We start from the raw sequence: 26859 nt of genomic DNA on the forward strand, positions 1-26859 counted from the left end.
GCTTAAATTGTTGGAGTTAATTAAATTGTTTAAGGCTCATCAGGTTTCACAGTGTGAGGATTATACACTGTAAATACTCATTGCATTGTGGGATATATTCCCTCTCTCCCTCACAGTGAGACGTTAATCTCGTGTGGGTTAGCCTAGCTTAGCATAAAGACTGGAAACAGAGGGAAACAGCTAGCCTGTGTCTGTCCAGAGCTCACTGATTAACATCGTTCATTAATTAACATTCTAAAGGGAGAACAGCTGGAACTATTTTGTGACAGCAGCGTATCCATCCGCCCAGCGCCGGCCTGTCTTCAGTGTATTCTTCAACTTTGACCAAATGTTGTGAGACAGGAAACAGGAAGCACAAAGATGAGTTTATCTAAATAAAAGCAGATGTGAAAAAATAAAAGCCTGAAGGCAAAAAGATTGCTGCAACAATGGAGTCAGAACAGAAAACTCCAGAATATTACGCAAACGTAATAAAAAACATCCCAGAGTTCACCAAAATTTCCAAATAAAATAAAACCCAATAAATATGGTTTTATGACTCAGAGAGTAGATCATTGATTAAGAGCCGAGCCGCTCTGATAAAAACAACTTTAGTGGCTCCAAAGTCCCATCAGCCACCTCTCTGTGACATCATCGTCTCAGAGCGGCTGAGCTGATCAGTGATTATTGATTATCTGTTTAGAGAGGGAGCCACAGCGAGGACGGAGTAATCCAGATGTGTTACACTGACACTCAATCAGACAAAAAAGGTGTTTGTTCAGATTTTGTTCAAAAGAAAACTTTTACAAACAGAATTAAAACGAGAAAAAACGTCCATAAAATATAAAAATATGATCCAATTTGACCCAAATCTCTGATAAAGTGTTTTTGTAAAGTTGTATAAGTTATATAGAAAGCAGTGGTTTTGGTAACAAATATTAGCTCTGTGTGGCTAAAAGTTGAATATTGATTGATGGGTGGATGTCATTATTGGCTGGTTCACACTTACGTAAGCACGCGTCACATTTTGTTTTGGAAGAAGAAAACAAAGATTAGCTTGTTAGCTTAGCTGACCTTTGAAGATCAAACAGCTTCTCTGCTCCGACATTATAAACATCACATCAAGATTATTCACAGACAGACAGACAGACAGGCAGACAGACAGACAGGAATATCAGATCATCACACTGTCTCTGAGTGAGGTCACAGTTACCCACGCTGCATCTGTCTTTCATTAAGTAAAAACTGTCCTCTCAGCATCCTCCGTGAGGGAAAACAGCTGTTAGAGAAAAATGTAACATTATCTTCTCCCTGAAGAGAGGAATGTGGACGCGGTGGTCGAGTGCAGCTGGGACAGCGGAGGTCACAAGATCCTCCAACACCAACACACAGCGACTGAATTCAAGTCGATGTTAGTTTGGATCTCAGGAGTCTGAAGTCATTGATCGATCGATAGAACGGACGACAAGATTGATCGTGTTCATGTTGATGTTATAACACAGCTGCTAATAATTATTAATAGTTATTATTTTTATTATCAGTTAAAGATGCAACAATTTATTTTTACATTTGTGTTTATGGAGCTGTAAACTGAATTAAATGACCATACTGATCAAACACATGCCGCTGTTAATATTCACATTAATTACCAAAGTTATGAAAATCTGAATTTGGTTAAAAATGTTTGAACGTTTTCTGACACAGAATGGGACTACTTTACGTCCTCTCTGAGCCGCTAGCTCAGGGTGTGTCTCAACCACATCAACTCTGTTGCTGTTCTGAATTAAAACTTAATAATAAATAATAATGAATTAAAAATGTGCATTTTGATAAGCATTAACTGTGCTGTGAAATGAAGAAATGTAATGTTTTGTCACCTCTTTGAGAGTTAATTATTAAATTTAATATATTGTTTAATTGAATGTGACAAAGAAAAAGACAAACAGATGTTTTCTTAACTTTAACTGTAAGAAATATGAAATATGTTTAATGACATTAATGCATGAATCCAATACCACACTAAGGTTTTAAGTTCTGTAATTGTCAAAGAAATCAATAAATATTTATTCCAGTGTCAAATTTAAGCTCAAAATTTACTTTCATGGATTTTATCTGATTATACTTTTTATTCTGTTTAGTACTTAAATTCTTTAATTGCTGTGTTTTTATGTGTTCTTTATTTTAATGTGAAGTGCTATGTAAATAAAGATATTATTATTATTATCATTGTTATTATTATTGTTGTTGTTGTTATTATTATTATTGTTGTTGTTGTGGAACTGGACCTCGACTTACAGCTCTGACCATCCTGAACCAGAGAACTGACCACAAACACCTGAACCTGCATCATCAGCTGGTTTACCTGTAAAGTTTCCACCTCGCTGAACCTGTTTGACTAGAAAAGATTTGAAGGTTAAAATATAAAAATATCAACAACGTCTGCAGCTGCAAATAAAACCTGCAGTTCCTCTAACGGCCACTAGAGGCTGGCTCCATCAGTGAGTCTCCATAAGGCCCCATATTAAATGTTTACAGCCTTAAAATATTAATATTAAAAATTAAATTAAAGAGTCGACCACACTATAAATGGAGTCCGCTAATGTCTACAAACGTCTGACACCAAAAACAACACAGAGTCCAAAGGCAAAGCTGACATTACTGCTAAACTTGTGAAACATATTGTCTGATTGTGTTTATAGCTGGATAACATTTGTTTGCCAACACGACAAATCGCTGCACATTAATGCAAAGTCATAATAATCTGTATAAACACTTTCACTGCAGTACCTGAGTACCTGACCTCTGCTCGTAGGTAGTGGAGGTCGGGGTGTGTCTGTGTTCTTTTCCATCAGGTTTTATTACCGCTGATCAGTAAAAGTTTAACTGACCAACGACTGCCTGTGTGTGTGTGTGTGTGTGTGTGTGTGTGTGTGTGTGTGTGTGTGTGTGTGTGTCTGCACTGTCAATATTAACACAATAAGTTGTTTTCTGTCTTTTTATCACTTTAAAGTTCCTCTGTAAATGACCTCCGTACTGCAACGTTATTCCCTGTCGGTCTCGGTCCGACTGCTGAGCCCGGTTTGAACTGTTACAGTTATAATGTTGAGCTTTAGTTCAGGAGTCACTGGTTGATGGACTGTGTGTCGAAGCAGGTCGCTGGCATTACAGTAAAGAGGTCAAAGGTCAAAGAAAGAAGGAGAAAAGTTCAGACACAAGTTCTGTTTCTTCAACAGGAAGTTAAACTGTGACAGGAAGTGAAACAGATTCTTCCACCACAGTAAGAGCTGATTGACTTCATTCATTCATTCATGGAGGAGGAGGAGGAGGAGGAGGAGGAAGAGGAGGGAGGTAAAGAAAGGAGAGACAGAGTGATGGATGAAGAGAGACTTTGAGCTCTTGACATTATTCTGTTTGTTTGCAGCTTTAATGAAAACGCGCTGACTCAGCAGGAATTTATTGTGAGTATGTGGAAACCTCAGAATGAGTCAGTGAATGCATCCCAGGACACACAGAGCCTCTGTGGACAGACAGACAGTTCTTCATCTGCTGTTTGTTTGGGTTTTCTCAGCTGAATAACAAATATTCTTATTTTATTGACTAAAATTAATTCAGTTAAATTTACTGAACTTGTTTCCACACGACTCGTTTTACTTTTCTTTTAATCTGAAGGTCGTTAAAACATTTAAAGTTTGTCTGTGTTTACAATCTTCAATCAACTCAGAACTGTTGTTTTTGATAATAATAATATAAGATGTTCTCTGTTTATGGTCGTCTGAGGAGGACCTGGCTGTAGAACGGGGCGGAGGTCAATTCTGGATCACGGCCATCGCAGTTTGATTGGTTAAACTGTTGAATTTGTGCATGGTTGGTTGATTGTGATTGGATTAGAGCTGCAAGATGTGGTAGAAAATAATAGTTGTTTGCGATAAGATTCACAATTAGCAATTATTTTTATTTTCACTGAAAAATGTTGTTTTGTTGGTCTGTAAACAAACGTCTTCTTACATCAGGATTCGTAGACAGAAATATAAGCTGTTTGTCACATTTTACTTTTATCAAAGAATTTTGGCTTCTGCGATATTGCTTTTGGCCTTATTGTGATTTCTGTCTGTAGAACGGGGCGGAGGTCAGTTCTGAACATTTAGTCCCAGCCACTGAGCCGTCTTGACGAAGATGTTTTGCTCTGATTGGCTTAGACCGAACAGCCAATCAGAGGAGTTGTCCAGCAACGAGTGCCGACGGCAAGGAACGTTCCGCAAAACCTAGACCAAGACGCTCACCGACGGCCAGACACTGACTGAGCTGTTTGACCTTAAATGCATAACAGACGTTAATTTAAAAGTCTCTGCAGCTCTAAATAACTATTAATTAAATAATAATATTGATAAGGAGAAGTTACTTTAAAGACAGATTCTGGGTTCAATAATCTCCTGAACACATGACAGAAGACGAGATCTACAACATCTGAATCTACGAGAGACTCCCGCTGACGTCCTGAAGGTCGAGTGGCTCTGCTCCAGTTAATCAGTGACATTTCCTGCTGCCTTGAACGCACCGTCTCCCTCCACCGAGCAGACAGACTAAACTCTGCAGAGTCATCAAAACCTTCCTGTCAAAATTAGACTTTCTTTTACCAAAACGAGAGTTAAATCTGAATTATTGAACTTCACTGCAGCAAAGCATCGACCTCTGACCTTCAAACCTCCAACAAACCACTGAAATCTGACAAAATGAACCAGGAACACAAACACACACAACACCCAACAGAGGACTGAACTCATTAAAATCAAACAATTATTGTCATATTATTATTATTTGGTGTAAAAATGACTAAAAATGTCCAGTTTGAGTCTTTGAGACGTGAGACGTGAGATTTTGCTGATGCACAGACATTTGAACGTCACCTTGGGCTTTAAAAAGGACATTTTCACTCATTTCTTATATTTTATAAACTATTAAAGGAGGAAATAATCTCGATTTATTGCTGAGTTTGCAGCTCCACAACTTTCCCTCTTTGAAAAGCCTAAACTCATCACTGTGTCATGATCAGCTCACAATATCAATCAATTATTATTGTATTTTTAGAGTTTAGTTCAGACATTTGAACGTCACCTTGAGCTTTAGAAAGAGATTTTTATTTTATTTTAGAATCTATTAAACTAGAATTTCATCTAAGTTTGCAGCTTTAAAACTTTCTCTCATTAAAAAACTTAAATCATCACTTTGATTCAGATCTTTTGGGAATAATAATCTGCTCATTTTCAGACAAAAACGCTTTAAAAGAAGTTAAAATGTGACCTGTGATGCGTTTAAATGTCGGTGTCTGTACTCACAGCTCGGACTCATTGTTGCGGATCAGCGGCTCAAAGTGGCGTCAGAATCCGGACTGAAGCGTCCCAGCGGCGGACACACGGGCAGGAGTTGTCGGGCAGAGAGAAGCGGAGCTCCGAGCAGCACCGACCCGCAGCAGAGACTCACCGACTGAAACCGACCGACGGACAGAGAGCTCCCAGAGGCGCCCTGCTGCATTCAGGGGCGGTCGGAAATATCGTAATCAAAGAGGGAGCGGCGCAAGAAAAAAGTTATTGAATGTGAGTTCAGTTACAGTTGGACATTTAAGATTTTCCAAGCAAACAATATTATGTTTGTAAACGCTGTTTGAACTAAAACTTTATTAATAGAGAGGGATTTACGCCAAAGGTGTGCAGCATCTTCGTTAAACCTTATCAGGGGTCATAAAACGGGTTTAATAAACTGATGAGTGTTTTACTGCTTGAAATTTTCTTTAAATGAGGATTTTTTAACTTTATTTTCTGTCAAACACGTTGTAATGAAAGAAAAATAATCTGTATTATTTGTATTATTACTACTAAAGGTTTTGATTGGCTACTGATCTTTTATCTTCGTAACCTGGTCACTATGTGACCTCCGCCCAGAATCTGGAACATTACATGTATGATGCACTGTTCCCACTAAATAAACATAAAATAAAGTTATAGTATGTTATATAGTATAATAGTACCCCCCCAACTCTGCCTCTGATTGGCTGGTTGATTGTCGGGGTCAGAGAAGGGGCGGGGCTTCACATGAAGTGTGCAAACGTTATTAATTTATTCACAATATAAAATCACATTACTGGATCGTGGGTTCATACGGTGGCCCAGAGGTGTTGAAGTGAGTGCACACGCACATGTATGTGCTCATGAATGCACCACAGAGCTTAAGACACCTACTGAGCACGTTTCAACACCACGGAGACCATGAACGCAGCATTTCGTCTGGTGGTACTTTACCCTCCTCAAGAGACAACAACTCCCACAATCCCATGTTATAGTTCTGGATCAAGACTTTATATATAATATCTACAATATGTAGTTCTATCTGGACATTATCTGCAACAGCAGGTTGAATTAAAGACCCGTCCGGTCCTTATGGCCCCCAGAACCAACAGGGTCCCCCCTGGGTCCAGGTCTGGGTCCAGGTCTGGGTCCAGGTCTGGGTCCAGGTCTGGTTAAAGTCACTTTCTATCAAACTATTTCCCGTTTCTTTTTTTATCCCAATCAGCCACTTCTTATTCAACAGGGACATTATTACAATGTGTGTGTGTGTGTGTGTGTGTGTGTGTGTGTGTGTGTGTGTGTGTGTGTGGTGAGAGAGAGAGAGAGAGACCTGTGTTGAAAGCACAGTTAATGGTTATTGTGTCAGCTCTTTTGTGAGGTGTGTGCATTTACCAGCTGAGCGATGACTCGCAGCTACAGGAATGTGCACACACACACACACACACACACACACACACACACACACACACACACACACACACTCTTTACTATTTAAACTGAATGAATTGAACGTGTCTGATCATCATTATATATATAGATTATCATTATCATTACAGATATTAATATTCATTTATTTAATATTTATTCCAAGCTTCAGTAAACTACAGTGTGCATATAATATTGGACAAATGATTATCAAAACTAATCAATAACACAGTCACTAATTAATTACAGGTTAAAGAATTAGTTATTTTATTAAATATATTTTTACGCCTTTTTGCCTTTATTGTTCCAGGGACGGTAGAGAGAGGATGACACGCAGGAAATGGCGCCACAGTCACATCATGTGAAACCCCGCCCCTTCTCTGACCAAGACAATCAACCAGCCAATCAGAGGCAGAGTAGGGCAGTGAACATGTTTCAAACACATCAGCATTTAAAGTACAATAACTGTATTTTATGTTTATTTAGTGGGGACAGTGCATGAAACAAGTATTGTACCAGATATCGCTAAAAGCTATTTCCGTCTATAGTCTCTGGGTGGAGGTCACATAGTGCGCAGGTTACAAAGATAAAAGATCAGTTGTGAATTAAAATCTTACAGACCGAATGAAAAACTAAGAAGCAAAACCCGAAAAAAGAATCACCCCAAAACAAACAACTACCACTAGGGGGCACAACAACAACAATCCCAACACAGAGACCAACAATTCATCAGTGCAAAGAATCACCAAACAAACACTCTACAGACCTGATTGTCCTTCATGTTTTCACACTACATGTAAAATCTTTACTGCACTCTCTGAAACACAACAGTCCCCTCTGGAGGAAGCTCCAACCTTGAGGATCTACACGTCGTTACAAACCCATAAATCAGTGACTCCTTTCATAAAACTAAAGAACATTTAGGAACAAAAGCTCTTAATTACAGTGCTGACAGCAGCTGGACAGAAAACCAACATGGTTTGTCTCTGAGCTTATCACGTCCATTCATCACATCGCTCACTTTCCCAACTCTCTGATCCCAGATCGCTGCTCCATGAGGGACCGAACACACACATTGTCGAACAGACACCGTTTCCTGTCAGGTTTCTTTCTACGAGTGTTTCAAGCTGATGGAGGTGAACAAGCTGAGAGTGGTAAACACGTATATTGATCTGTAATACAGTCTCCTTTACCTGCATTTCAAATTTTTTTTATAATCGTCGTTCAGCTGGAAGAACATGAGAGACAGCAACCCGGTATCACGCCAAAGCTTGTACAACAGACGCCGACAAAACTGAATAAATGATACAAGATTGCACATTAAATTAAAGCTAAAAACTGTATTTTATTATTATTTATTTATAGAAAAATATTTAGTATTTTTAGGAGACAGTTATTTTACTGTATTTTTTGGTGCTCCAGTTGCTGGATTAGCTACAGATTTTGTATTGTTGTGTATGTGTGTAAAGTTCAGAACATGAAGATCAGTTTGTTGTTGAGTTTCAGTTGTGAAATTGTGGAGATGAATGTGTCCAGAGAAAGTTTTGAGTCAGCAGCTGCAGATATTTTAACTTCATCAGGTCAGTGGGTCAAATAAAGAGAAGTCAGAAGTCTGAGTGGTTTTTATTTCGCTGCTGTTGCTGGTTTCATGTTCAGCTGCACAGTCTCAGAAACGAAACACAAAACAAAAGAAATCAACGATTATATTTCACCACACAGGTTGAGTTTGATTTCTTTATTTTAAGAACTGAGACTAAGATTATTTAATTATCTTGTCTCTTTAAAACAAAACCAATAACAGTTAAAAATAGAAATATTATTTAAACCTCTGTATTGTGACTTTAAATCATTGTTTGTGTCCTTTAGAGATACCTGATACTTTCTGGTGGATTATGTTATATTTGTATATTTGCATCTGTAGATTTACTCTTTTTGACTGATGCAACGTTTTGGGATAATATTGTAAAATATCAGCCCTGCGTAGTGACTGCAGGTGTTCCTTTCAGGTTGCATATATATCCCCAAAAACATTCACTAATAAGGTAAGCCAGCATGTAGCCTGAGAGGCTAAACTCAGGGCAAGCAAGTCTGCAAAGCACTCCCCCACTTTCTGTTCAGGTTCCTCTCCATCTCTGAAGGACAAAATGCTTCCTGTATTAACCCTGAACGTTGGCACTGGATGTTAATTGAGGGGATGCAGCGTCGTCCAATATGGCGTCTCAGGATAACGGTTGTCTGTCCTGAGGTCTGTTTTCAGTGTGTTGGAGTTTTATTTGTGTAGAGTTATATTCTGCTCTCTCTCTCTCAGAGTTAACTGAATAAGAAGTGAAAACGAGAACTGTTTGTCAAGGAATGAAAGGAGTTCCTGGGACAGATGGAGCCTTAAAGTTCTGAATCTAAATGATTTATGATGTGAAAATTGTTATAAAGACAAAATATGATCACATCTGAAAACTGAACTCTGGAGCCAAAACCAGCAGTTTGACCTGCGGGACTCAGCTCAGTCCGTCAGCACCTCAATCTGTGCTGCCCTAAACTCTGTTTCCATCACAGTGCATTGACTTACATTCATTCCCTGGAGATATATCCTCACATCAACCGTTAAAGTTAACGTTCTGGGTGTGAGTGTAGATTTATTCTCCACAAACGTCTTATGAACTCCTGCAGGGACACTGTACATTTATAATAATAAATCTGAAATTTGATACTGTTTTAGGAAGCAGGAAGTATGCTGGGGCTATGCTAGTGTGTCAGTAGATGGAACAGAAATATCTCTAGTTTCTTTATTTTAAATTCAAATAAATTGGATTTGTCACCGCAGACTACAACGTCTATGTCTATGTACCATTAATTATTGTTTCTTTTCTTTTTAATATTTAGTTGTTTATTTGTCTCCCGATTTGGTGAATTCTTTAGTTTGTTTGTGTAACATTTTATATATTTCTACCAACAATAGCTCCACAATAATACGAAGTTACAGAGGAGAGGACAAGTCTGAGATATGTACTGTCATTTGATTAATATAATAATAACAATCATTATATTATTAATATTAACTTTAGTCCAATAAGTTGACACTAATTGTCTTTCAGAGACAATTAATAAAAAGTAAATTTGACAATAATACCCAAGTTACAGAGGTTAATGCTGTAGATACGAGGCATAGGTCAGTGTTTTAAATACAGGGTACACGTCTGTGCTGTAGATAAAGGGTAGAGGTCAATGCTGTAGATACGAGGCATAGGTCAGTGTGCCAGTAGTGAAGTCCAATAATTTGTCATTATATGAAATTGTTAGCAGTCTTTATTTTGCTTAATATTATTTTTTATTCCTCCGTACATGTTCTTGACCGTTACCTCTTTCAGACCGATATCTAAGTAGCGTTGTTAGCAGCAGATGCAGCAGTCACATAATACTTTATAAATGTTATAGTTGTTACTAGATACCGAGAGATCCGGTCAGCGTGTCAGAAGATTTAAAATAATCAACAAAGACACTGCAGTCGGGGCCTTAGCAGGATTTTAGAAATGGTGAGGTAACGAGTTTGAGCTCCACTACAAAGAGGGTCCAGGAGAATGAGAGACGATAATATGAATCTGTGCATTTTAAGGCACATAATAATAATAATAATAATAATAATCACAATTAGAAAACATTATCAGTGTAAACACACAGAGATTCTACCCAGTGTGTAAGTATGGATGCAGCTACACTCGCCAACAATAAGTGTTGTACAACGGAATAAAAAGGGGCTGGAACATTTCACCTACAAAATTACAATTTTACTTATTTATTTGCAAAAAATGACACAATATAATTGATCAGTTAATTATCGTGCTCAATAACTGGACACACAACAATCTGCCTGTGCCTCATTTCCTGTCTGCACAGACTCTGATAGGAAGTTGCAGTAAAAGGAGTTCTTGTCATTTTAAAGTCGGCACATTGACCCAGAAGAGACCGACTTCTCTTCAACATGTGAGTCCATCAGTATGTATGAGAGTAGTATGAATGATACCTGCAGGAAGGAAGCTGCTGCAGTGCAGTTATTATAATGCATTAGATTACATTAACACAGTCTTCACCCGCCAGCAACCCATAATATCATATACAATTAGAATTATTCCTTTAATTGTGGTGAAAAGGAGGACATGTTAGATTATCTTTACTTCTGAAGTATGTATTTGTTGTCCTTACAGTTCATTCACTGTACAGTATATGTAGATGCTAAAAGCTAACGTAGCAGATCTTGCTAGGTATAAAGATCTTGTGTCACGTTAGACACATTCATTCTGAGTTATGTGTAAAAAACTAAAGAATAAACAGATTAAAATCTTAATGTTTAATGTTGTCGTCCTGTTTTTATTCATTACTGATGGTTCTAATTAACAGGAAGCATCAACAGTGACCTAGTTCCTCTTTAAATGACTTTCTGAACAATATGATGTCATTTAAATCTATTGTTATTAATCAGCACATTTCCTTCTTTCCCACAGTGGGATTCTGTCCCCTCGGGTTTATTTCTGTTATCTGATTTATTAAAGTAAAGTAAATCTTTTATTCTTCAGTCTCTACAGATACAATGTCCCCACACTGAGACTGAGCAGCTCTTACCTTTCTGTCCTCCACAGTGAGTTTCACTCTTTGTTTCTGCTGAGGTTCCTCCAGATGGTTCTACAGGTCTCGGGTCTCCTTCTTCCTCTGCCGCTGTGTTAGAGGTTCTGCTGGGTTCTACGGTTCCTCTGTCCGCCGGGTTGTCCTGTCTGATCTCAGTCCGTCTCCACTCGCTCCTCGTTGAGCTCTGGGAGTTCTGCTCCTTGTTTCCTGTTTGTTTTATTTTCTAACTGCAGCAGGAAATGGTCATCTTTTCCTCCCCCCCCCCACTGACCCCCAGCACACACACACACACAGAGACACACACACACACACACACAGACACACACACACACACACACACACACAGACCCTGGACTTAATGACGGCACCCCCTGGTGGAGACTTGTCCACCTGTCTCGTTAGCTAGCGGAGCTCACTGATTACTGTACAAACACAACTTCATCAGTGATTTAAACCGGATCAGATTTTATGGAGACAATATTTTGGTTTCCTCTCTGACGTCCACAAGCTAACTGCTAATGTAGCTGCTGTGAGCTTTAGCAACTGAACGGGGCTCAGCAGCCTCCCAGTGAACACAACCTCAGAGACAGACAGACAGACAACCTCAGAGACAGACAGACAGAGGACAGACAGACAGACAAACAGACAGACAGACAGACAGACAGAGGACAGACAGACAGACAGACAGACAGACAGACAGACAGAGGACAGACAGACAGAGGAAAAACAGACAGACAGACAGACAGACAAAGGACAGACAGACAGACAGACAGACAGAGGACAGACAGACAGACAGACAGACAGACAGACAGACAGACAGACAGACAGACAGACAGAGGACAGACAGACAGACAGACAGACAGAGGACAGTTTGACGACAGCGGTACCGAGGTGATTTATGGGAGTTTCCAGATGGACTTGTTGCTAAAAGAAGCTAACTGTCGCTAACCCGTCCCTATAAGAAGTTGCTATTGAATTTTGTGCCCCCTTTCGTCCAATCACCGCGACCTTTCCGCAAATGTAACCCATCGTTGTAGTTTCCCGTGAGTCCCCCTGTGTAAAACTACTACACATTGTATTCGAATTGGAACAAGTTGTCTTTGAGTTGTTGAAACTGTTTTCGAAACCTTCACTTTCCTTAAAACATCGCAACATGCATCCAATTTTTTAGAAAAGCTGCGATCAAATCAGAATTTTTTACGCTGCAACAATCCCAAAAAAAGCCTGTGAAATCCTGGAGGGACTGGTTAACGGTAATCTTGCCTGCTGTTAGCTAATTAGCTCGTGCAGCTAACTTAGCAGACTTAGCCCTGGGGTTGCAGGAACAGAACCCGGCAGTAAAACCACATCAGTCAAACTGACCTCTGTCAGCATCAGACGCTGCATTCAGTCCCGGTCTGGACCTGCTGTTCACTGGGAGCTCCCAGTCTGCTGGACTGGGAGGACGTAGCACACAGCGACCCTCCCTAACTGCCTGTTCTTCCAGAAAGAAAAGTGAGGTGAAAGTGTAAAAGACTAAAATGATTAATTGAATATTTCAAACTGAACTTTCACACAGACAGGAAACAGTCTGATTTGTTTTGTCTTCAGTCCAGCGAATGAAAACGTCCCGTTGGAGCTGCAGGTTTTATATGAGGGGAGGCCGTGTGACCCCAAAATCTGTCATCACATTTTAATGGAGGGAAATTGTTTCCAGGCAACACCCTGACAGACAGAGACTCTGATATAAAGCAGAAACCTTCAAGTGCTGCAGGAACCAGTTCAGCCTCTCAATGTAAAAAACCGAGACTGAAGTTTATTATTTCACTGGGAACTGAAACATTGAGCAACCGGAGCGCCCCCCCACTGCGGGACAACTTACCACGGTTGCTGAAGGTTGCGGAAGAGTTGCTGAAGGTTGCTGAAGGTTGCTGAAGAGTTGCTGAAGAGTTGCGAAGGTTGCTGAAGGTTTCTGAAGAGTTGCGAAGAGTTGCGAAAGTTGCGAAGGTTGCAAGAGTTGCTGAAGGTTGCTGAAGAGTTGCTGAAGGTTGCTGAAGGTTGCTGAAGAGTTGCTGAAGGTTGCTGAAGGTTGCTGAAGAGTTGCTGAAGGTTGCTGAAGAGTTGCTGAAGGTTGCTGAAGGTTGCTGAAGAGTTGCTGAAGGTTGCTGAAGGTTGCTGAAGAGTTGCTGAAGGTTGCTGAAGGTTGCTGAAGAGTTGCTGAGGAGTTGCTGAAGAGTTGCTGAAGGTTGCTGAAGAGTTGCTGAAGATTGGATGTTTGTTGGTTTTGTTTACAGCTATTTAATTAGAGAGTTAGCAGTTAGAGTTAACAACAACAACAACAACAACAACAACAATAATAATAAACTTAATTTTTACAGAATTATACAAAACAAAGAGGCGAGGAAATAAATACTAACAATAAAACTGCAAAATGAACAGAACTGAGATCAATAACTTTAAACGATTTAAATAATAGTTGATTTTTATCTTTTGTTCTGATGATTCAACAGGAGAGTTTCATATGTGGTGGAATACTAAGATAATAATCTGTCGCCCTCTGGTGGCACAAAGGTGAACTGCATGAGAGTGGTTTACAGAGCAGCAACAAAAAGACATTGTGAAACTATCATGTGAATAAATTGTGTGAAATATATAAATAAACCCAATATTTGTTTTTAGTAGTTTAGTTAATAACTACTTCAGATATTTCACTAAATATGGTTTCTTTTATATATTTTAGAAAATTCTTCTTGTAGTTATTCACTTCACATATATTCCTTTAGAGGTTTGATACACAAAATACAATGTTTGACCTCCACCCCATGAGAAACAGAGGATACACTATAAGTATGAGGTGTCCACATACTTTTGGCCTCTAACAATTTACAATAAGTGAAGTACTTAACATTTTAGAATAAATGTGATACAAATATAACAAATACTACAAATATGTAGTCACCAGTGGCTGTAGTATCTGGAAAGGGTTAAAAGATTAATGTAAATATAAATGTATAAAAATTAGGGTTGTGGAGTTGATAAGAGTCTTAAAAGGAAAAATAATGCAAATGTGTAATTATCTAAACTCACAGCATATTGACTCTTTGTAGCTATAAATATTTTGCTATAATTACGCATCCTGAACGCCCTCTACTGATGAAACCAGACTATTGCAATTGAATTTCACTGTTAAACTTTATAATGTGCTTTTTGCCCATCGGAGTGCCCAAGGGCTCTATTCCAGGTCCTCTTCAGCATTTGTTGGAGCTGATGTTCAAATGTAAGCAGATGATACAGGGCTATATCAATATATTCCTGAATATTACTTATATATATATTTAGTGAAATAGTTAAAGAAAACCTGATGCAGGTGTTAGAATTGTGAGCTCTGTTAGCTCTGACTACCAGCAGTCACACACTATAGGTACGGAGCCAGCAGAAATTAGGGAGTTAGTTACATTATAGAACTTTTACAACTTTGTGAAATAAAATGGGTGCCTATGATAGACTATGCTGTGAAATAATGAAACATTTTGCTGATGAGGGTGACATTAGTCTCCTGTAAGAATGGCTAACTGTCTTTAGTTCTGCAGGAATTTGCCCAGAAACAAAAGTATTGGACATTAAAATGTTGACCTGATGATGGCGCTAGAGGAAAAGTCAGAGGATCACCAAAGAAATGTTTGTAGAGGAAAAGGTTGATTTTATTTGTATTTACAAAATGTTAAAATGACTTCACACACAGGTGAACCAACCTGGGTGGACCTGAATCTAACATACTTTAAGTTTTGTATTTGGACAATGACATCATGAGTACAAAATAAGTGTGCCCTTCACAATAAAATTCATTTTGTTAGAAAAAAAAAACTCATTGTACATTTAATTTTGCTTTTGGAACTTTTTAAAATCCGACATGATCCTTGTTTTTTAAATCGTATTGTCGTTGTGTCCGTCCAGCAGCGGTAGATCGGACAGCGGTGAAGAGGTTCAGACGTAAGCTTTGGAGCTGCTGCTGTCGGAGGCCGGAGCTGCTCTGTAGATGTGCTGACCTTGGCTCGTTTTAGAGAAGTTGTATGAAAACTGCCTGAAGAAGAAAACACAAAGTTTCTTATACGACAAAAACACACAATCCAAGTCTTTAAAATATCAAACACAATGACGTTTCTCTCCATAACAGTCTGTCTTTGGTTGAGCGATATATTTACCTTCATTGTGAAGGATCAACACAGAGTCCAAAGTCAAAGCTAACATTGCTGCTGAGCTTGTGGGACTTATTGTCTGATTGTGCTTTTAGCTGGATAACGTTAGCTTGTTAAGCTTGATAAGCTTAGCTTATCGATAGCAAAATGCTATCTGAGTAAATATGTTAGTTGGCTAACATTAGCTTCCCCAGCTAACCTGATATATGATGCTAACTTATGTATTCTGACAAACTGTGTTGATTTTAGCCAACAATAAATTATGCTAACAATACAAAGCTAACGATAGCTTTCTACTAGCCAAGAGCGATGTGAGGGAGGGGCATCCAGCTAGCTAACTGTAGCTAAGCTAACTGGTGTTGTCCGGCTGGCTGTGTCTTGGCTGCGCGGTGTGAGTCTGGTGTTGCATTGTGGGTCTGGTGTCGGTTGCTTCGTGGTGTTGGCTGATGGCTGATTTGTAAACAGCGAGCTAGTTGTTAGCATGGAGCTAACGGTCCAAATATAAATATAGGATCATTGCAGATAGTAACGTTATTCTAAATATGATTGTCAGTTATTTTACAGCGTTCAGTGTTTGTTGGGCGACGCCCAGGATGTTGCAACAGGACGCTGACTGCAGTTCACTGATCGGCCACTGGTGGCGCTGTTAGCTACAGTTGCATATAGAAGCTAGCTGGAATCAAACTCCTACGATGGGATCCTGTGTGGTGCTGTGGGTTTACCGTGCAGGGGCGGCGGGGGAAGTCTTCCTGCAGGAGCAGCAGAGCATAGATCCTCCCAGTATGGCCAGACAGGAGGCCGCCCAGCCCAGATAAAGACCAGTACCCAGCTCGAACCTGCAGCAGCAGCACACACACAGCGTTAGCAGCAGGAAGTCACACACACATATACGAACACTGCAGAGGAAGCTGAGACTGACCGGACGCCTCCGTACAGCGGGTCGTAGAAGTCCTGGATGACTCTGGCAGCGTACCAGGAGACTGCACTCAGAGTGAACACACCTGCAAAGATATTATTGACAATAACTGGTTTTAAACTGATCTTTTTATTGATGGACAGATGGATCATTCTGTTAAACACATACCAGACAGGATGAACAGGATTCCTCCGGTCAGGGCGATCTGGTCTTTGATGTGTTCCGAGGTTCTGCCGATCTTGGTGCACTTGAGTCCCAGCACGGAGACGATGATAGAGGCCAGACCGACCAGCAGGGACAGGATCATCAGAGCCCGGCAGGCCTGCAGGTGAACTGGAAACCACCACACACATCAAACACAGTTTATTAATAAGGAAGAACCTTGTGATGTTCCAGAATCAGTTTTTGGAAAATTTGTTTAAAGTTTGATGCTCTGATTCTTGGCAATAAGTAACTGTGAATGATTAGTTTATTAAAAAAATAATATTTTGATTTGAAATAATATCAATAAACGGCCGTTCTACCGAATCTGTTCCATTTGAACTTATTGATCTGTTAAATATCTTAAACATGTATTCTCTCTAATAGCCAGCAGGGGGCAGCTCCACTCTGATAGTATTGAGTCTTATGGAGAATTTATGAGCTCAGTGAACAGTTTCCTGTTTTACCCCAATAGCTAAACAACATCATTAATAATGGGTAAATGAATGGAAGTATACACACAATACTGTACACAGTGAAACAGATGAATTAATTGATTTATTTTTGTCGAACACAATCTGAGTCCTCACCCGGCAGTCCCAGCACCGTCTTGAACCTGCTGCACTGGAGGGACCCCAGCGAGGTGGCGGCGCAGCTCATCCACAGACCTTCAAACTGCCACTGACTGCTGCTGACCGACTCCTGCTGACTCCTCACCTTCCACACCTGGGAGGAGGTACAGCTGGACTGCAGACACCAGGACACCACGCCCAGTAGCAGACCCACAACCTGCAGGCCCACTGCCATGCTGCTGAACACCCCACACACACCTGGAACACCTGGGAACACCTGGAACACCTGGAAACACAGCAGGATGTCAACAACACCCAAAAACATGTAAAGGTGCAGTGAGTTAGATTTAGTGGCATCTAGCGTAGTTGCAGATTGCAGCTCCATCGCTTCACCCTCCCATTTCAAACACATGTATCTGCAGCGCTGACCTCTGCCCTGTATCTACAGCACTGACCTGGTCCTATATCTTGGAGCAATCACACAATAACACACAGGTGATACTGACAATAATAAAAATCTACAAAACCACAGTGGCAAAGAATCTGACACCAAACTAAGGCGGCCACTGCTGCCCCTCTAGGTCCGCCACTGTCTGTAGGAAAATACTTATATTTAATTTTTAAAGTAAAAGTAATTGTGAAAAATAAAAGCTCTTAAAGGTCCAGTGTTAAGTACCTTTAAGTAGCTATGGCTAACATGTTAGCAACCAGCTGCCTAAATCAACATCAAGCAGATTATGCTGTTGGCATAGTCAGTAATTATTTGTATTATTTGTAGTATTTATTTATATTATTGTTGTTCCTCAGGGTTCTATTCTTGATCCTCTTCCTTTGTAGTTTACATGCATCAATTCAAGTTATGTTCATAAACCATGTGACAGTCCTACAACGACCCAAACATTGATTTAGACTTTAAGATGTATTTGGTTCCAGATTTGTCCACCACAAAGGAAATATAATAAAGATTAGATTAGATAAGAATCAAACAGTGTCAAAAAATGTATCAAAATATTAAAACCTTTTTTATTCTCAGTCTCAGGAGGGAATTTCCCTAAAACAGATACAGTAGTTTCATTGTTAATAAACAGTTTAGGGATTATTTTCAGTGGCATTATTTGCCCTCTCTGACCTCCGCCACAGCCCTTCAAATTAAAACTACTTCCTGTTTCAGTCACATGCTGTGCCTCAAATCCAACAACTAAAACCTGAAATCCATTGAGCGACGTCTTCACTGTTTAAGACGAAGAAAGAGCCAGAAATACAAATTCAGACTGTAAAAGGATTCACAGAACAGATCAGTCTGAACCCCCCTGACACAGGACCACATCGGTCCTGTTCATATATCCAGATCACAGTCCTTACCGTCAGTTTTTTAGGTTCTCTGCTGTTCCTTCTTTCTCTGCAGATGTTTGTCAGGTTGATGTGGATCTGATCTGATCCTCTGAGGTCTGCTGGTCTTTGTTTCAGTGATGTGGAGGGTCTCTGTGAGCCTGATCTGAGGTCTGCTGGTCTTCAGGGTCGATGAACTCTGGCAGAGGTTGCACCGCCTCTGAACACACAAAATTATTGACATACTAGAATCACAGTTTCCCCTCAACCCATTTGTTACAAACAGGTTTCGGCTCATCGATAAAACTTTATTAAATAAATCTGTTTAAAAAGGTTTTAATGTTTCACTAATAATTGTTAAAGAAATCTGAAACTTTTAGAGTGAAGAAGGATTCATAGGTATGTTTGTCTTAGTGTATAATCACCTGAAAATAAGAATCGGGTTTTTGTTCCTTTGTTTGTTTGTTTTTACTCTGAACCGCCATCTTCCTACAGTAGCCCTGAACGGACAAAGGTCCTCTGAAAAGAGTGGGAACCCTAACAGTGGGTATGTTTACTTTTAATGTTTTAATATAAGTATTTTCCTACAAACAGGGACGGATCTAGAGGGGCCAACTCTACACCGCACTACCTCACCTGTTTACATGTTAACATATTTATTTATTTATCCTATTTTTATTTCATCCTGTAAATACTCAAGTGCCTTGATTCTTGATTGTTTATTTTATGTCTTGTTGATTGTTGATTGTTTATTTTATGTCTTGTTAATTGTTGATTGTTTATTTTATGTATTTTTTTATTTATAGAAAGATTATTTCTATTGCCTGTTTGCACCGTGGGTCAGAGAGGACTGAAATTTCATCTGTGCTGTATGTCGTGCATGTATAGCATATTTGACAAGTAAAGCTGACTTGACTTGACTTGATATAATGCCCGACCACCCCAGTTTGGTGTCAAATTGAACACATTCATTTAGATAAATTAATTATTTAATTTATCTAAATGTGTTAAAAAACAGAAATTAACACATTTCATTTAATGATTTGTTATGTCCTCAATTCAATTTCAATGAAAAAAGACAATTTATTGTTTTCCAAAGCCACATTTAAATATTTCTATTCTATTTCTATGCTTTATTAATGTGCCATAATAATGTTCTTGAATTAAAATATCTTAATTTTTGTGATTTTCCCATCAAATATTGATATATGTGATTGTTTGTAGTTAAATCAGCAGATATATAGCTCCTAGCCAGTAACAAGGTGTCATACATCAGAGTGGAGTGAAGTGAGGACATAATCTAAAACTTTTACTTAATTTTTCGCCTTTATTTTTTATTTTATTTACAATGTATTATGTCATTGTGTTTCTGTGACTGCTATAGATACAGGGCAGTGGTTAGTGCTATAGATATAGGGCTGAGATTTGTACTATTTGATTCATATATCTTCAGATGTGAATCACTTCTTACTGGGACTCCTTCAGAAACTGTATGTTGAATGTGAATATTCTAGTTAGTAATATTATTTGTGTCTTTCTTTACATTGTTGTTCCTATTTTGTCAATATTTCTGTATGATTGAACGCTTTGTGATATTGTATCAGTTCAGTATTGATTTTATGATGTTCTTCATACTATGACTGCAGATTTTAGTTTTTAAATTGCAATATATTGATGTGTGATATCTACATAAAATAAATACATATAAATGTAATTCTTATTTGTGTGTGCAGTACATATATATATATTTATTTGTGGTTAAACTTGCAGTAGTAGTGACAGTATTTACAGTGTGTGACAGTTTGTGGACTTTAGTCTGTTTATCAAACTCACTTCATGTTTGCAGGTCAGTTAACTTCGAGTTATCAAAGAGCTTCGATGGAAGAAAGAAACTCAGGAACTGAAGAATAAAAATGTCTTTAAATAAACATTCAGAGATTCTTCTGTATTTTGTGTTCATTTTTAGGGCTCAGCTGGAAGAAAGGGAGAAAACTTAAAGAAAGAAATGTATGATACTGAAACGTCTCTGTAGCCACAAAGATCATCAAATTAACACCAAAGAAACCAAAAATATTTACATCTGACAATCGGCTAACGGTTAATCAATAAAAAGTTGCTGCCAATTAATTTTCTGTCAATCAACCAATCGATTAACCCTTTCAGGTCTAATAGTTCTGGTTGGTTCCAGGGTAAATACTTAAACTATAGGTATAAAACTACAGGTGCTTTTTGGATCCGAGGATAGAGGAGGTCAGGCTTGGATGTTTATTTAAAGTGTTTTCCTACACGAGGCTCTGGTGCCCCCCAGTGGAGGTCAGGTTAAACGATCAATCAGAACAATAAGTGAAGACTTCAGAGTGATGTGGTTTAGTTTCCTCGAGATTTTGTTGAACAATGACTCGGTTCATATCTCCCTGAAATCTCTCTGATCTCATCATCTCCAAATGATTGAAAACACAAGTCCAGGAGTTCAGGTTCCATTTTATTGGACAGTTAACAACCGGCTGCCTCTGTGGACTTTGTGCTCCTCATCAAGGTTCCGCTTTATTGTCTTTTTACAACACAGTAAAGTCTTTATTATCCTTTGGGCTCGTCTCAGCAATCTCACTCATTCTCTAGATTGGAGCAGTGATTTACAGGTGGTTTTACTCAGCTGCTGCAGAGTCCTCTGGTCCTGGACTGTCCACATTTCATGCCAGTTCTAGAGGGTCATCTCACTTCCCCCAGACCCACCAATCATTTCTGATGAACTCCCCAGACTTCATCCATCCACCAGAGGCCCTCAGACTGTCCCACTGATTCCCAATTACCCCCCACAGAATGTATAGCAGCTTACCTCCACCTCTAATGTGTAGTTGTTAACATGTTTCTGAATCCAACGTGTTGGACTACAGTGACTCCGTTACCACGGTAACCAACACTCACTAAAGCTGCTTTCTGGAAGTCGAGTAACTACAAATGAAGATTAAATCAACTTCCAGCTACTTCAGGTCAACATTTATCTTCCTATGCTCCCATTAAACAGCGACTGTATCTGCTTTCACTGGCAGTTATAGGTATGGTTACATAAACACCTCTCTGCTGTTTCTTGGTCAAAGTCTAGTTTCACTTCTGCTCTGGGTGTTTCCTGATTAAAGTTTACTTTCACTTTCTCTGAAGGAGTGTTGCAGTTGTGTTTCTCCGTCTCAACCTCCAGCTGAAGGTAATGGAACAAGTTTTTAATGTTTTCCTCGTTAACACAAGCTGTCGTTAGTTCATTTCCCCTAGAAACAGCAACAATCTGCCTCCATTGTTCATTTCTCTGCTGGAAACTCGGGATGAAGCAGCTCAAACAACCGTTATTAAATACAGGCTAATATCTGTCGGCCATTTTGTGTGTCTTTTAGTGAGTGTACAGTAAAATAAGAGTCCAAGTAGATTCAGTTGATGCTCAGCAGTTGAACACAGAAACTTTTAAAACAGTTCAAAGTGGCTCCAACATTACAGTACTCTTTATGATAGAGTAATAGAATAAGTGTAATGGAGTATTTGTACAGTGTGTCTGTACTTTTACTGAACTCAATCACTTGTTCCAGCACTGCTATCTTTGAATGGATCAGACTGTAACAATAAAGCAGTTTGAGCTGCTCTGCTCACTGATTCTATCTCTGATTGTTTACAGTGCAAACAGAACAACTGTGCAATACTTCATACTTTATACTTCACTACAGCTTCTTACTTTATCACATTATTTGAACATTACAGATCAAAGTCTCCAGCAGTGTCTAAAGTACTTCAAATCAACAGTTTGTACTTTGAGTCAACCTGTGAACACAGTATTGTCTCAGTGTGCTACTAATAGTTGGAGTACTTGTTGTAGTACTACTTCCCTGATTGGATGTTATTGATGAGCTCTGGTACACAGGCCTGCTGCACTGCACTGTTCACCTTCTGACTTTAACAATAAAGTTTGATTCAAAAAAGACTGCAGCCTCATCACGCTGCATTCAAGGCCCGTGGGAAGTTGGAAAGTCCCTTGTGCTGCATTCATGAGACAAAGTGTGAACCAGACAGAGATTTTGACTTCTCCATAATTTCATAATAATTCCTGTAAAGTTTCCTGGAGAACAAAATGTCATTTTGGTCTCATTAAAGAGGAAATAGAGACACACACACACACACACACATGAAGTTCACTGCTCTTTGTTGACTGCCATCTTCCTCCACTTGTCTTTAGAAATCATGTGGCTCCATCTGCTGGTGCCAAAGTGAACTGCAGGATGATTCCATTAGAAATGAAGATCAGAAAAACTTTATTGTCACATTAGTGGTTGACGTGGCTCACACAGGTTCACATAGAATAAAAGCACCATGAATGACTTCATATACTGCTGGATAACTTCATCTAGAATAATACATCATCATTGATTATTGATTCTATATTGGATTCATAAGCTCCATCTGCACAGTAACTCCAGTATAAAGTAGCATACAGTGGAAATAGGCAAGAAAAGGAGCTCCCAATTGTACTTCCTCCCCCCCCTGGGGTGTAGCGGGGCTCCTCCCCCCCCCCCCCTTTGGGGTGTTTTTACTTAAAAGTTATTGAGAAGAGAAAAAAAGAAATAACCAGAGGAGCCGCTGATCTTCTTACAGCAAAAGTAGGAAAGGATGATTTCAGTTGATGTGCACATGAATGATTTGTGTTTCCTCTCCAGATCAAAGTGTGTGTGAGCTGATGTGGATGTGAGTTCAGCAGCATGAGTCAGTGTGAGGACAGAGAGGAGGGAGCCCCTCCCTCTAAAAGCACTCTGTGGGGATCTGGACCTGGACCTAGACCTGGACCTGAACCTGAACCTGGACCTGAACCCAGCTGTCTGTCCTTCAAGAGCGATCGGTCAAAAGGGATTGTCACTGACTTTAAAGAAAGACAATCATGTGACATAAAGTAAGATGTTGTGATGCTTTAATGATTCCTTTTTATATTGGGGCTGAAACGATTCTTCCAGGAACTGGATGACTAAAGTTCTTTGCATCGAGGCTTCATGTAATCCATACAAGTTTCAATTACCATTACCATTTCAATCAGAAAACAAAATGCAAACTCTGTACAGTGTCTGTTGGAAACTAGCCGAGCACAAGAGCACAATGTCGCTGTGGAAAGAGAGCAATAGATAGTTAGTAATCATAAGAGATCAATCATCTGATCGCGTGTGGTTACCTCAAGTTTATCTGCTGATAGCTAAATATCTGTCCTCAGTGTGGAGCCACTCAGCTGTGAATAAGAAGACACCGTAGGAACGTTAACGTTCCATAAACTTTTTTTCTGAGGCAGAACACACACACAGCCTTTCACTGACAATTCTACTGCAACCTGAACTTATTCCACACTGTAAGTCTGACTACAGTAACGTTACTGTCCCTCACACAGCGGGAAACACTCACTGCCTACTGCTAACAGCTTACCCACAATGCACCTGTCTTAAAGGGGAACACACAGTGCAGTTAGGCTGTGGCTGGAGGAAGGATCAATACTTTACTGAAGTAAAAGTATTAATACCACAGTGTGAAAACCCTCCACTACCAGTACAGTGTCTTACTTCTTTTAACCCTGGTTTGGGGCAATATTAAGTGGTGTCTTTAACTTTGATTTGGTCCCAGACGAAGAATATCTGTCTCTGTTTGGTCTTCCTTGTGTTTCACAGCTACGTACCAATTTCCTTCCAATTACCACTGGGCAGGTAGCATCCAATGATTCTGTGTGAGACTGTCCACAGTATTATATTGGGTCAACAAGTGCAGCAGGTCAATCATCTGCATCAGTGTTCTTTACTATAATTTAACTCAGACATAATGTGAGCTCATTCTTCATGATTCCTCCACAGGGTGGACCAGGAGAGCTCAGAGGTTCCCAGTGGTCAGTCTGCCCAGCAGCATCAAACACACCTGGACTCCATATTTATGGTCTGTACATGGACAACAACTACTTTTACATCTATTGTGTTCACAATAATCTCCATGCTGCACTTTTTAGACCAGTGGATTGTCAGTCTGTCCAACATGGATCTGATGTTTGCTTCCATGATTTGACTTTGATTGAGTCATTCATATAATATTCTGTTCCAGCTGCTGGAGGACAACATTGTTAACTTTGTGAAGAACGAGCTGAAGAAGATCCAGAAGGTTCTGAGTTCAGATTACCCAGAATGCTTAGAGAGTCAAAGGGAGGATGAGGAGGTATTGGACGGTGAGGATGAAGAGCAGAGGAGGAGCAGAAAGGCATTTCTGAAGATCACACTGCACTTCCTGAGGAGAATGAAGCAGGAGGAGCTGGCAGATTGTCTGCAGAGCAGTAAGAGGATTTCTCTAAAGATTTAACTCGCTGGATAAATGAGACATTTACTGATGTCTGCGCAGATGGTGAAGAATATGTTTGTATATCCACTAATGTCACTTATTTTTGTGTTTTCATTCAGGAAGTCATTCTGGAGTTTGTCAGTTTGAACTTAAATCCAACCTGAAGAAGAAGTTCCAGTGTGTGTTTGAGGGGATCGCTAAAGCAGGAAACCCAACCCTTCTGAACCAGATCTACACAGAGCTCTACATCACAGAGGGAGGGACTGCAGAGGTCAATGATGAACACGAGGTCAGACAGATTGAAACAGCATCCAGGAAACCAGACAGACCAGAAACAACAATCAGACAAGAAGACTTCTTTAAACCCTCACCTGGAAGAGATGAACCAATCAGAACTGTGATGACAAAGGGAGTGGCTGGCATTGGGAAAACAGTCTTAACACAGAAGTTCACTCTGGACTGGGCTGAAGACAAAGCCAACCAGGACATACAGTTCACATTTCCATTCACTTTCAGAGAGCTGAATGTGCTGAAAGAGAAAAAGTTCAGCTTGGTGGAACTTGTTCATCACTTCTTTACTGAAACCAAAGAAGCCGGAATCTGCAGGTTTGAAGAGTTCCAGGTTGTGTTCATCTTTGATGGTCTGGATGAGTGTCGACTTCCTCTGGACTTCCACAACACTGAGATCCTGACTAATGTTACAGAGTCCACCTCAGTGGATGTGCTGCTGACAAACCTCATCAGGGGGAACCTGCTTCCCTCTGCTCGCCTCTGGATAACCACACGACCTGCAGCAGCCAGTCAGATCCCTCCTGAGTGTGTTGACATGGTGACAGAGGTCAGAGGGTTCACTGACCCACAGAAGGAGGAGTACTTCAGCAAGAGATTCAGAGATCAGGAGCAGGCCAGCAAAATAATCTCCCACATTAAGACCTCACAAAGCCTCCACATCATGTGCCACATCCCAGTCTTCTGCTGGATCACTGCTACAGTTCTGGAGGATGTGTTGAAGACCAGAAAGAGAGGCAAGCTGCCCAAGACCCTGACTGAGACGTACATCCACTTCCTGGTGGTTCAGTCCAAACTGAAGAACATTAAGTATGATGGAGGAAGTGAGACAGATCCACTCTGGAGTCCAGTGAACAGGAAGATGATTGAGTATCTGGGAAAACTGGCTTTTGAGCAGCTGCAGAAAGGCAACCTGATCTTCTATGAATCAGACCTGACAGAGTGTGGCATTGATATCAGAGCAGCCTCAGTGTACTCAGGAGTGTTCACACAGATCTTTAAAGAGGAGAGAGGACTGTACCAGGACAAGGTCTTCTGCTTCGTCCATCTGAGTGTTCAGGAGTTTCTGGCTGCTCTTCATGTCCATCTGACATTTATCAGCTCTGGAGTCAATCTGCTGGCAGAAGAACAAACAACCTCCCAGAAGTCTGAAACAAGAAAAGATGAATCAGCAGAGACACAGTTCTACCAGAGTGCTGTGGACAAGGCCTTACAGAGTCCAAATGGTCACCTGGACTTGTTCCTCCGCTTCCTCCTCGGACTTTCACTGCAGACCAATCAGACTCTCCTACGAGGTCTGCTGACACAGACAGGAAGTGGCTCAAAAACCAGTGAGGTAGCAGTCGAGTACATCAAGAAGAAGATTGAAGAGACTCTCTCTGCAGAGAGAACCATCAATATGTTCCACTGTCTGAATGAACTGAATGATCGTTCTCTAGTGGATCAGATCCAACAGTCTCTGAGTTCCGGAAGTCTCTCCACAGATAAACTGTCTCCTGCTCAGTGGTCAGCTCTGGTCTTCATCTTACTGACATCAGAAAAAGATCTGGACGTGTTTGACCTGAAGAAATACTCTGCTTCAGAGGAGGCTCTTCTGAGGCTACTGCCAGTGGTCAAAGCCTCCAACAAAGCTCTGTAAGTGGGATTTATTCATCAATTAATACACTGATATCTTTCAACAGGAG

General features: G+C 40.0%; 3 protein-coding genes across 22 annotated transcripts in view; 1 reads left to right on the top strand and 2 right to left on the bottom strand.

Annotated features, from left to right (window-relative positions):
- exoc3l2b (exocyst complex component 3-like 2b) overlaps nucleotides 1–11557 on the bottom strand; it is a 40764-nt gene extending 29207 nt beyond the window's left edge. The window contains exon 1 of one of the 2 annotated variants that reach the window (XM_051399633.1): nucleotides 11358–11557. The gene's annotated coding sequence lies outside the window, so the exon portion shown is untranslated. Of the gene's footprint in view, nucleotides 1–5312; nucleotides 5481–11357 lie in introns of those variants that run through there. The other variant, XM_051399631.1, reaches the window with a different exon arrangement.
- A 3459-nt stretch (nucleotides 11558–15016) lies between these two features.
- Nucleotides 15017–18754, bottom strand: LOC127363161 (claudin-1-like). Of its 2 annotated transcripts, none has more exons than XM_051399721.1 (6): nucleotides 18587–18754; nucleotides 17243–17510; nucleotides 16620–16784; nucleotides 16455–16536; nucleotides 16258–16371; nucleotides 15017–15420 (listed from the first exon to the last, which is right to left on the bottom strand). In XM_051399721.1, exons 2-6 carry the CDS (start codon nucleotides 17457–17459, stop codon nucleotides 15324–15326), a joined length of 675 nt encoding a protein of 224 aa, XP_051255681.1. In that variant the 5' UTR covers nucleotides 17460–17510; nucleotides 18587–18754; the 3' UTR covers nucleotides 15017–15323. The 2 variants fall into 2 exon arrangements, with proteins under 2 accessions (XP_051255681.1, XP_051255682.1); XM_051399722.1 differs by having other exon boundaries at nucleotides 17243–17491; nucleotides 18587–18737.
- A 2924-nt stretch (nucleotides 18755–21678) lies between these two features.
- Nucleotides 21679–26859, top strand: part of LOC127363115 (NACHT, LRR and PYD domains-containing protein 12-like) — a 43011-nt gene continuing 37830 nt past the window's right edge. For 10 of the 18 annotated variants that reach the window (XM_051399612.1, XM_051399598.1, XM_051399603.1 and 7 more), the window contains exons 1-5: nucleotides 21680–21755; nucleotides 23248–23477; nucleotides 24415–24493; nucleotides 24656–24881; nucleotides 25006–26809. In XM_051399612.1, coding sequence (XP_051255572.1) covers nucleotides 23290–23477; nucleotides 24415–24493; nucleotides 24656–24881; nucleotides 25006–26809 — 2297 coding nt within the window. In that variant the 5' untranslated portion in view covers nucleotides 21680–21755; nucleotides 23248–23289. Of the gene's footprint in view, nucleotides 21756–23247; nucleotides 23478–24414; nucleotides 24494–24655; nucleotides 24882–25005; nucleotides 26810–26859 lie in introns of all 18 variants that reach the window. The other 8 variants (XM_051399599.1, XM_051399605.1, XM_051399610.1 and 5 more) reach the window with 3 other exon arrangements.

Source organism: Dicentrarchus labrax, unplaced genomic scaffold, assembly GCF_905237075.1.
Source record: "Dicentrarchus labrax unplaced genomic scaffold, dlabrax2021, whole genome shotgun sequence".
NCBI classification, from domain to species: Eukaryota; Metazoa; Chordata; class Actinopteri; family Moronidae; genus Dicentrarchus; species Dicentrarchus labrax.